The sequence below is a fragment of the Danio aesculapii genome, chromosome 20 (assembly GCF_903798145.1).
Source record: "Danio aesculapii chromosome 20, fDanAes4.1, whole genome shotgun sequence".
Lineage (NCBI taxonomy): Eukaryota > Metazoa > Chordata > Actinopteri > Cypriniformes > Danionidae > Danio > Danio aesculapii.
In genome coordinates this window covers 37,544,543-37,556,618 of record NC_079454.1, presented here as the reverse complement: position 1 = coordinate 37,556,618, position 12,076 = coordinate 37,544,543, and the positions used below count along the sequence as shown (strand labels likewise).

Sequence of the window (12,076 nt, the reverse complement as noted above, 5' to 3'; positions counted from 1 at the left end):
CTCCACTGTCACTTTTGATCACTTTAATGCATATTTAGTGAAATAAATGATGAAAAATATATGAAAAAAATATGTGAAACACAAAATGTGAATTATACTTTGAGATTTTGATGCTAAGCTAATGGTAGCAGGCAGGAACACTCAAGCATTTTTCTAAACTGGAGTCCTCCAATTATACATACAAATGTCCTGTGGTCTGGTTATAGTTTCTATTAATACTAAACTGCATTATTTTTTCTATTTTTCATAGTATCTGGAGCTTCGTTTTAGCAAAAGTGTTCGGATATGTGGCACTGTGACCTTCATTTTTCAAATGGTGAGTTGAATAGATGTATGTATTGCTTGATAATCTAACATTAATATTGTCTTTTACTCCAGTTTTATTAGGCACAGACACCCTGCTGTCAGTATGAAAACATGAACTTGCACCTACAAACTTATCCTGACCCCTACTGATATGGACAATATTTTACTCAGCATTGTTGATCTTAACTGTAATGATTCTCAAAGTATCGTTTACTAGAGAGGGGAATGTTCAAAGAAAAGGTTATGTCTAAAAACAGTTGAATGTTCTCCAATATGTCTGCTTATGTGTTTTATGCAGGTAATCTATATGGGAGTTGTTCTGTATGCTCCTGCACTTGCACTTAATGCAGGTAAAGTAGACCTCTGATACATATCACTATATATCAGATCAGATTATTTCATGTTTTTGTAAACATTGTTATGAATTTGTGTGCTCACAGTAACAGGGTTTGACCTTTGGGGGGCAGTGCTGGCAATGGGATTAGTTTGCACACTTTATACAGCATTGGTAAGTCAGATAAATGCCTTTTTCAGTTTATTGTTTACTTGTGGGATAAATAGATTCAGTCCTATAAAAGTTCACTTATTATTGCTCATCTACATTGTCACTTTAATTGACCCAGGAATGCATTCAATTAATTGAAACCTTTGAAAGAAAGGATCATGATTTCTACTGTACATAAAAATATTAAGCTGTTTTCAACGTTATGAGCACAAAATCAGCACCAGGATAGCATCTCATAGGAATAAATGATATTTTAAAAATAGATTATTTCTCATAAAGCTTTTTGATGCTTTCAGATTTCATACTGTTATCACATTAAGGGTCCTTTTGAATGTTTAAATGTATCTTTTGTTAGTTTAACGCAGGGGTGCCCTAACTCGGTCCTGGAGGGCGGGTGTCCTGTATATTTTAGTTTCGATCCCAATTAAACACACCTGAACCAACTAATTAAGCTCTTTCTAAGTATACTATAAGGCATGTTTGTTGAAGGAAGCTGAAGCTAAACTATGCAGGACACCGGCCCTCCAGGACTGAGTTTGGGCACACCTGATTTAACGTTCTACTGTTAATGTTGTGAAATTTGTATCGTATGTTTGTGATGAGGCATCAAAACACGCACACACTGCTGAGTATAAGTGTTTAATGCACATTTATACATCATGTTATAGCACTTAGCTCTTACTTACTGATTTCTTTAGAGTAAAAGTTGCCAAACTGACTTGAGCTGTTGAGCAGAACTCATTAATATTCACGTTCCAAACATGGTCAAAACAGTGCTTTTTATTTCTGTGGTCCTAAATTAGCATATAAAACTGTTTCTAGAGAATTTTTTAACTTGCCTAAAACGCAAACCTACTGTGTAGATATCAGAAAACCATTATAAAAAAAAAGGTCATGATATTGACCTCCTTCTTCGTGTACGAGTGGGCACAGGCATTTAAATCTTTTTGGCCCGAGACTTCCGGTCTCCATTCATTTCCATTCATTTTTTAGATGTTAAAAACAGCTCGTTGTGCTGCTTGATGTTGCAAACTGATGTTTTCTAATTATATTATATTATTTTGTCTGTATAGTCATGAACACACTTGTTTGTAGAGCAAGTAGTTTGACTGTGTTCTGCTGTTTATTATTCCTAGTCATTCCTCCATTAGGCCGCTGAATTGGAATAGCTAATAGAATCGCAAAAACGAGCGCACTTCCGGATTGTACAATAAGGCCAATACTGTTGTCACATTTGGGAGCCTTTTGAACCCAAAGAATCATTAGTTTCTAAAAATTATAACAGAAATTTAAAAAACAAAAATATATTATATCTGATAAGTGACTTCTAATTAATTATGTGAAAAACATTTAAATGTTACTCTGTTTTGACCACTGCATTACTAAATTTACTGAAAACTAAACTAAACAAATGATAAATTCCTTGGAATTTCAAATGTTATGAACAACACCAAAAGCTACATATTTAGTACTAACAAAAAAAATATTTTTCAGTGAAGTTTGGTAACATTAATTTTGGAAGTTTAAACTTAAATTAAAAAAAAAACATCAATGCCTTTATGCTGCAATGGTTTGTTAGTAGTCATATTCCAATTTATGGACATAATTTAGTCCCAAAAGTGTGTAAGATGTGTGCAAATGACTATACTGTAGTTATATCCATTTTACTAATAAAACTTCCTAGGTAGTTATAAAAAACTATTTTTTGTCACATAAAGATGATTTATACACACCAAGGCACAAATGCATTATAAGCTTTAAAATAGAAAACTATTATTTTTGGTTAAATAATGCAAATATTATCATAAAATTTTGAACATTATTGTTCGTTGTATCACACCTGTTGCTTTTCTCTGATTTAGGGTGGTCTAAAAGCGGTGATCTGGACAGACGTGTTTCAGACAATCGTGATGTTTGCAGGGCAGCTGGCAGTGATCGTGGTGGGCACACACCAGGCAGGCGGCATTGCTGAAGTGTGGAGGAAAGCACAAAACGGCAGCCGTATCGCAGGCCTTGAGTGAGCAATACAGTTTTACATAGACAGTTTACGCAAAAATTGCAGTTTTGCAATTAGTTACTCAAGCCTCGTCTAATTGAATGTGTTTACATGCTTGTTCTTGGCCAGTTTAAGATTAATAAGCCAACAGTGCACTTGGTCATGCAAACGCGTTAACCCCTTGGAGTAAGGTCAGCCTAAGTAAAAAACATCTTTTTTGCCCTTTGCCCAGCATGTAAATAGATTAAAGGTTTCTTGAAGTGTACATTTGTGATATGTGACAGAAACATATCTTTACTGTGGATTAAAAAAAAAACATTTTGCGTTAAGGGAGGAGGAAACTCAGATGCTTTCTTGATACAAGTATCATAACATTGTCTTCTCATTTTGTGCATCAGAAGTAGAAGTGGTACATTTCAAAATTCTGCCTCTTGAGTAAAATAATAGGTTTTTAACTATTTACTTAAGTTGAGTTAGATACACAAAAGATTATGTTTCAACATAGACATATGTTAACATTCAATACATCATGATAATAAACACTCACAACATTAATATTGCATGCACGTCAAAATAATGTCAATAATAAATTATTGCCTCACCATTTGAGAATAGTTCACCAAATAACTAGGAACCACATTATTAAACATTTTACGTACCATTCCCAGTTTTAAAAAACATACTCTCTTACTAACAGTTAAGGAATTGTGTGGAACACTGCATTTTTTTGTGTGTGTTGAACCCTGTGTAGTACAGTAACACTGCAGTAAGGCTCCAAAAGTTAGTTCTAATAGATAGTTAATAGTAGAGGCTCTAATAGTTATTAAATCATGATAAAAATAACAAAAGCTTTTATTAGTCCTGGTGATGTTAATTTCTCATTTAATGTCTAATAATGCAATTGATATTGTTTAAAACATAAGTTTACTCTGTATTTACATGTATTTACAGTTAACTGTTTTTGATATTATGCATGGTAAAGTAATCTTTTTTGCAGCTTAGTTCAGTATGATAATATGCATATACCATTATCAGAATCAGAAAGAGCTTTTTTGCCAGTATACACATTTACACATACAAGGAGTTTGTTTTCATGATGGAAATTTCTACAGTGCAACAGAATGACAGTGACAGGACAAAAACACAGATAATATAGGAATTAAAAGAAAAAATGTACTAAAAAAAGGTACTAACTTATAAGATGTAGAGAAAAAAAATCAACTTCAAAATAATCTTCAGCAATTAACTGCAACACAAATTCTATATAGTCACAGAGTAAGTCTGTTTTTGAGATTACTACTTGGAAATAAACGTATTTATTTATAAAATAAAAGGGGTTTACTTGTATGGCTGTGTTACTAGTTTGCAAGTAAATTGGGATTACTTAAATAAACTGATTTTTGTAAGTGTACATGTAGCATACTGTAAATGTGCCCATTGAATTTTGAAGTGAACTGCTTCTTTAAGATTATCTAGGACGCACTGATCCACATACCAGAACTGCAACTGAAGCTTCCATTCATTGTTTTGTTGTCCGCATGGCAGTCTGAACCCTGACCCTTTAGAGAGGCACACGTTCTGGACTCTAGGAGTTGGAGGTGTTTTTCTCATGCTGGCTCTGTATGGAGTGAACCAGGCTCAGGTCCAGAGATACCTCAGCTCCCGCACGGAGAAAGAGGCCATCATGTAAGAAAACACCCAGCCCATCCTCATGATGGTTAATTCAATAGAGACTCTAAACTTATTATATACACCAGTCATGCTGTTTCTGTTGTGTGGTTTTAAGAAAGAACAGAACTGTGTTATGTTGTTTCCAACTGCTTCTTTGCTTTTTCTTGAAGAGGCCTGTACATTGTGTCTTGTTCTCCAGGTCCTGCTATGCGGTGTTTCCTTGTCAGCAGGTTGTGCTCACATTGGGCTGTTTGATGGGTTTGGTTATGTACGCTCGATATGGGGAGGAAAGCCCTCTGGATCAGGGCTACGTTACAACTAATGATCAGGTCAGAAATGGTAACACTTTAGTTTAAGGGTGCTTTCACACTTGGTTCAATTGCCTGGACCAGACCCAAAGTTCGATTGTCCCCACCTTTCCTCCTTCTCAGCTGCTTTTGTTTTCACACTGTCTTTTTTCCTTCGGAACCCCGGTACGCTTGCATTGTTAAGCTGCTGTTTTGTGTACAACTGTTGCTAAGTGACAGCCATGCAAGCAAAGTGGCAAAATGGAGACGTTCACATGTCACAGTCATTCTGCTTTTACTGAATCTTCTTCTTTTGCTACCAAAATTAAAATACAGAGAGCCACTTGCATTTATCTGCTGCAAAATAAATATTAAAAACCTTCAAAACAATGTCTGCAGAAGTCGTTTTTGGAGGAGACAAGCACACATTATCACTGTTTGCATGGGGTCAGTCCCGCATGTCTTCAAGGTGATACATAGACATACACACCCGAATGAATGTTATGAAAGCTAAAGTTTGTTGTACTGTTGGCTGTTCACTTCTGTTATTTGGTACAATTACATTCATATCAGCAGTGAATCGGACCAGAGTTCGCATGAACCGTACCCCAGACCACCTCTTCAGGCGGACTCGGTTCGTTTGTGTGCACCTGAATTCAGAAGACAGTGTTCACACTAGCTAAACGTACTGTACTCTGACGCCAAACGAACCTGAGTGCTGACCAAAAGTGCTAGTGTGAAAGCTCCCTGAGTCACAATTCGTGCTATTAACAACTGGCTTATTACCTACCTATTATTGTGATGTTAACTGTTTTTTACATCCCTAAACCTAACCCAAACTTCCACTTTACTAACCATTAATAACCATAAATAAGCAGCTAATTAGCAGTTTATTGAGCTAATAGTATTAGTTTGTTTTTTAATAGCATGAATTAAAACTAAAATATAAATGCTACTTTTTTATATTTGGCGGTCAGTATTTTTATTCAAAAAGGATGTATTAATGACAGTATATATATTTATGAACATGAAAATATTAGCTAACGTTTCCAAAAAAGAATAAGCGCTTTTGTGTGTGTATGTGTATGTGTATATATAGAGAAATCATTGTTAGCCCCCTATGAAATTTCAATTCCTTTCCAAACATTTCCCCTGTTTAATGGAGCAAAGAATTTTTTTACAGAATTTCCTTTAATATGTTTTTCTTCTGGAGAAATATTATTTCTTTTAGTTTAACTGGAGCGAACATGTATATTTATATAAAAAAGTACAAACTACTCTTGTCCACTGAAGTAACCTAACTTGCCTACTTAACCTAACCCAGTTAAGCCTTTAAATCCCACTTTAAGCTGAATACTAGTAACCTGCTATACAACTAGTAAAATATTATGTACTGTCATCATGAAATGGACAACATAATTAGTTATTAAATATTATGTTTAAAAATGTCTTGAAAAAAATCTTTTCTTCCTTAAGGAGCATTGGTAAATATTTGAAAAATAATTAATATTTCATAGGAGGACTAACAGTTTTCTCTTTAACTAAACATAATGTGTAACGCTTTACCTCTTTGTCCATCTGCAGATGGTGTTGTATTTTGTAATGGATGTGTTGAGGGATCTTCCTGGTTTGCCAGGACTATTTGTCGCTTGCCTTTTTAGTGGAGCTCTCAGGTATTAGCACATTTTGTCACAACAATTGCTGTTTTACAATCAGACTTCATTATATATTTAATTTACAGTGCCCACTTTATTTTACAGCACAATCTCATCTGCCTTTAACTCTCTGGCAACAGTAACCATGGAGGACCTGATCAAACCTCATGTCCCAGCCATGACAGAGGCCCGCGCCACTCTGTTATCCAAAATGTTAGGTAAGCTGACTGTCTAAAAGGCAGAGCTTATGATTGGAGTGGGCCATATCCTCTATAACGTTTCATACTAACTGAAAGCTTTTATTAATGTGTTTGTTTATGTTTATTATATTTCCTCACAGCTCTTGCCTATGGGCTTGTGTGTTTGGCTATGGCGTACATCGCATCCTTAATGGGCTCTGTGCTGCAGGTGAGAGCATGAGTCTTTTAATTGGATAAAGTTATAAAGTCAATGAAGATAAAACTGAGGTGTTGTTATATTGAGTGTGGTCCTACAGTGAGCATAATGTTTCCTAATGTTTACAGGCAGCACTCAGTATTTTTGGGATGGTGGGAGGACCTCTACTTGGTCTTTTCTGTCTCGGGATGTTTTTCCCTTGGGCCAATTCCACTGTAAGTAAAACAATAAATTATTTAAAGAAATATTTCTTATAAATATACACTATTCTAAAGGTTGATCAGTAACATTTTTTAAAGAATGTATTTATATTTATTTAATAAAATTTTAGTGTACAGCAGAGATCACAATTATAAAACAATTTATAAACAATCAGGTTTTTTTTAAGCAGAAATAATGCAATCCTCATCAATCAAAAATTAAAGGTGTTATATACCGCAATCTGAAGTGGATCAAAAAAATAGTCAAAATAATTTTAAAGTTGTTATTACGTTTCCCCTTAATAATAATAACCTCTATTTAAAAACTGCCTGATGTGTTATCTTTGACTAATATTTAAATTTGTTTGATCTGAAACATTAAATTGTGATAAGTGCAATGCAGCATGAAAGCAGCAGAGCTTTTATTATGTCTTAGTCGGCCGCTTCCTGTTTTTCCTGTTGTGATCACATGGAGAAAAGCAGTGCTAATATATCATACTAAATACATTTTAGGCTTCTGTTATAATTCTGATGTGTGCAGCCTAATGAAAAAAATCAACATATTAAAACATATTTGGGGCGACACAGTGGCGCAGTAGATAGTGCTGTTGCCTCACAGCAAGAAGGTCGCTGGTTCGAGCCTCGGCTGGGTCTGTTGGCGTTTCTGTGTGGAGTTTGCATGTTCTCCCTGCGTTCGTGTGGGTTTCCTTCGGGTGCTCCCGTTTCCCCCACAGTCCAAAGACATCGGTGCATGTGAATTGGGAAGGCTAAATTGTCCGTAATGTATGAGTGTGGGTGAGTGTGTATGGATGTTTCCCAGAGATGGGTTGCGGCTGGAAGGGCATCCGCTGTGTAAAACATGTGCTGGATAAGTTGGTGGTTTATTCCGCAGTGGCGACCCCAGATTAATAAAGGGACTAAGCCGAAAAGAAAATGAATGAATGAATGAATGAATGAATACATATTTGGTGTTTCCCTGTTTTCTATAAAATTAAATGAGAAATTGAGGGTGCATGATGTCATTGACATGACCACACAGGACATGGTGCGTGTCACTAGTTAAAAAAGCTTATTTCTCTGAATTTCAATTTCATTCTTTGAAACATTTGGAATAATACAAGCACACAAGTCAGCAATGTATATAACACTGTTATATACACCATATACAACATACTACAGTTTTTTGGGTATTTTAATAAAAACATTGTACATATTATCAGTGGGCGAAATATACATTAACGATTGGGGGGGTCAACAGTTTTTATTTTTTTTATTTATTTATTTATTCATTTTTAATTACATCTATTTCATTAATAAAACGAATTTCAGCGTTTTGAGGGATATTTCTTGTATTCTGACCTGCAGTATTCTCTAATTAGCTATTTCAGATGTTACTGTAGGTTAAACTACAAACTATGCGTCTAATTCGATTTTATTTCAGGCTAAATATAGATACAAACACCTATTTTACCAGAAAACGATGTCTTGTAAACATGAAATCTATAGGTGCTGTTGATCTACCACTTTCAGTATTTTTTCTCTAGACTGATTGGTGGGATTATGCATTAACAATGGTTTGAAAGGTTATTGGGGTGGTCAAATGTATATTTATATTATCTATTATTTTAATTATTAACATTATGATTTAAAATAGAGGTCAGAGTGGAATATTTCTCAGTATTAAAGAACTGACCCCCCCCATAAGTCTTGTTTTGACCTCCTTCAAGGGGAGCAAGCGTTACTTAGAGGGGGCCAATAACCCTCCACCCCCACCCCCTAAACCCCCCTGTACTTTGCACCTTGCATATTGTTACATATTGAGTTTTATTTGAAAGACAACTATGCTTGCTGATCACAAACGTTTGAATAGTTTTGTAATTATTTATATTTAAGGTAACTTATCACGTATGCAGCAAATAGAGGATTCCGTGATATGATGTGATTTAATGGAACAAGTGTTTTTTTTTATTATTTATTTATTTATTTCAGGGTGCTCTGGTTGGACTGGCATCAGGACTGGTCATGGCTTTCTGGATTGGCATCGGCAGCTTTGTTTCACGAATGTCTCCATCTGCACTACCTTTGATCAATGCCACCATCATACCCGATGTGGGAAACATGACGACAGCTGTCATGACAACACTCACCACAACTAAACCCAGGTGCATAGAAACCAATGATGCTTTCTTTAGACCAATCATCTGATAACAGTTTATGAAGCCTTTTGAAAATGATGAACTTGACCGTTTATCGTATCTTCTTGTCTTCTCAGGCCTTCTGGAGTTCAGGCTCTGTACTCTTTGTCATATATGTGGTACAGCGCTCATAATTCTGCCACAGTTGTGGTAGTGGGACTGCTGGTCAGCTTTCTTACAGGTGAAGTGTGTTTCTAATAAATGCACCAATTTAATCGTATGCCAGGTTAAATGATGTTATAGGATAAAAGAGTCTTAAAGCAGTTTAAAGTTTGCTTTACCGATTTCATATTTTGATGGCTTTAGTTACTGATAAAGATTCTTTTATAGAAATGCTGCACGTGTTGTTTAATCTGTCAAATCTCAAGATAAAGTTGGAGTTTATTGGCTAAGTAAGATTGCATAAGCAATTTATTGTCTAGTCATAGTGAGCAGATGTTTTCAAAATGGAGTCAGCAAACTTGAGAGAAAAGGAAAACAAAATATAATTTTCTTTTATGTTATCAGTTTATATATTTTCTTTTGTTCCTTTTGAAATTTGGCATTTTAGGAAATCATTATAGGATCTTTTATAAGAATATAATTTTTTTATAACAAAGTATACTAAGGTAACTAACATTCATTTATGTATTCATTTTCTTTTCAGCTTAGTCCCTTTATTAATCTGTAACTATAAAATAATAGCTTTATATTATGCAATAATCACTAATAATGCAATTATTTTATTCATGTGAGTTTAGTTTTATTAATCTAGTACTTCAACTTTTTTTCCTTATGTTTGTTTTATTTTATTGATCTTAAAGTTTATATTTAGATGACCGAAAGCAAATTCAGGCACTAAACTTTGTTTGTGTTTTGTGTTCATTCAGGACCCTGGAAGGAGAAGGATTTAAACCCAGGTACGATTTATCCAGTACTTGGAAGTTTGCTGTTTTTTCTGCCCCAACGCTACAGGGAGAAACTCTGCTGTGTAACTCCTCTGGAAAACAAGGTACATCACTCACAATGCTCAGCAATAACAAATCAAACTTTCATCATTAACACATTTCATCCCAAACTTGTCAAAACTGTGTGGGTGTCTTTTTCTGGAACCTTCAAAAGTGTTGGGCTAGACATTCAACTTTTCAATGAAAATTCTAGATTGTTTTGATTCGAAGTGTAGCAATGTCACCTGATCAGATCAGTTTACCTACTCACTGCTTGCACATCTAGGAAAAGTCTCAGAGGAATAAATTTAACTTAATTCTGATCAGTAGAACAACACATTAGCTATGTTTCCTTCCACCTGTTTTTATGTGCGTTTTGGAATATTGCATAAAAACTGCGTCAAGGAAACGCCAAGATGTGCTAAAACTTATACACACAGTCTAGTAAAAAACTTTTTATTCAATAAGAAACTGCGCATAAACTACAATGGAAACACATTTACTGAATAAATTCCAGCATGCACATTAAAAATAATGTAAAAATAATATTGTTTTATTACAAGATAATGTGATAACAAAAATGCTGCGATGGGATGAAATTAATGGACAAACAAGCGGAACAACCATATTGTAAAATATCTGAAGTGGGGGGCACGGTGGCTCAGTGGTTAGCACTGTCGCCTCACAGCAAGAAGGTCGCTGGAGTCCTGGCTGGGCCAGTTCAGTTCGCATGTTTTCCCCATGTTCACGACATGTAGTGTAAGTGAATTGGGTAAATAAAAATTGACTGTAGTGTATGAGTATGTGTGAATGCGAGAATATGTGGGTGTTTCCCAGTAGTGGGTTGCAGCTGGAAGGGCATCTGCTGCCTAAAGCATTTGCTGGAATAGTAGGCAGTATATTCCACTGTGGCAACCCCTGATAAATAAGGTACTAAGCCAAAGGAAAATAAATGAATGAATGAATATTCTTTTGGTCATTCTAAAATGCACATCATTACCTCCTGTCATATTATTATCTAGTCTTACACCTCAAAAGCTCCTGTGGACTCGTTGTGTTTTGTCTATATCTTCTGAGGCACAAGCAATTTTTATATAACAAAAGAGCCCACATTTGCTTTTCCTGTGGCAAATTCTATTTTTCTGTTTGATATTTGCTTCCAGTTTATCAGGAAGTGACGATTCTGTTCCCTTTGACTCATTGGATGGAAACTGTGCTTTATTCGCAAATGTTTTATGTAATGTTCCTGTTACGCACATCAGTCTAATTCACGTCTTTTGATATTAACATAGCTATTGTCTCAAATGAAATCGATTGAACTGAAACTCGATTCTTAGTTTTTCCACCAGTCACTGTTGAAAACAAGTATAAAACATTTAAGTGAAGTTTCACAAACGAATTTTGAGAGGAGCACGTGATATGATCGACTGCAGCTGGTCTTTCATCTACAATCATTAGCTAGCCAATCAGATTATTCCACACTCACTATAAGTAGCCTAGCCATAATCACTCCCTTATATTCGTTTCTGAAGAAACCCCCCATCCACCCCTTCTCCCCCTTTCCTCCTTTACCATGGGGAGCTCTCGAGAACCACCTGATCTCGTACTCCCCTTACATGCTCTATTGACCAGGCGGGAGCCCTGGGCTCAATTATCTCCGAGCTCAGGGTTCTCTCCCAGGACAGCATGCCAAACCTGCTAATAGCATCGAGCAATATCTGTGTGAACTCTTGAAATCAACATTATATCAAAGGAAGCATGATGTTTTGTGTTAGGGAGGTCTAAGGATTAAAATGCAAGTACTGAAATTGCAAGAAAAAATTTGGGATTAAAGGGACAGTGCAATTTAAAACTGATCATTCACTCATGCCACACTTGTCACAAACCTGTTTGACATTCTGTCTTCTGTTGAACGCAAACAAAGATATTTTGAAAATGT

General features: G+C 35.4%; 1 protein-coding gene across 1 annotated transcript in view; it reads left to right on the top strand.

Moving 5' to 3' along the window:
* The window catches only part of slc5a6a (solute carrier family 5 member 6a), a 37,390-nt gene that overhangs the window by 16,522 nt on the left and 8,792 nt on the right, over positions 1 to 12,076 (top strand). Inside the window, exons 3-15 of the mRNA XM_056480691.1 lie at positions 251 to 316; positions 605 to 656; positions 747 to 814; positions 2,674 to 2,828; positions 4,353 to 4,493; positions 4,678 to 4,807; positions 6,350 to 6,438; positions 6,526 to 6,638; positions 6,761 to 6,828; positions 6,945 to 7,031; positions 9,006 to 9,178; positions 9,289 to 9,392; positions 10,081 to 10,202. Coding sequence (XP_056336666.1) covers positions 251 to 316; positions 605 to 656; positions 747 to 814; positions 2,674 to 2,828; positions 4,353 to 4,493; positions 4,678 to 4,807; positions 6,350 to 6,438; positions 6,526 to 6,638; positions 6,761 to 6,828; positions 6,945 to 7,031; positions 9,006 to 9,178; positions 9,289 to 9,392; positions 10,081 to 10,202 — 1,368 coding nt within the window. The remainder of the gene's footprint in view (positions 1 to 250; positions 317 to 604; positions 657 to 746; positions 815 to 2,673; positions 2,829 to 4,352; positions 4,494 to 4,677; positions 4,808 to 6,349; positions 6,439 to 6,525; positions 6,639 to 6,760; positions 6,829 to 6,944; positions 7,032 to 9,005; positions 9,179 to 9,288; positions 9,393 to 10,080; positions 10,203 to 12,076) is intronic.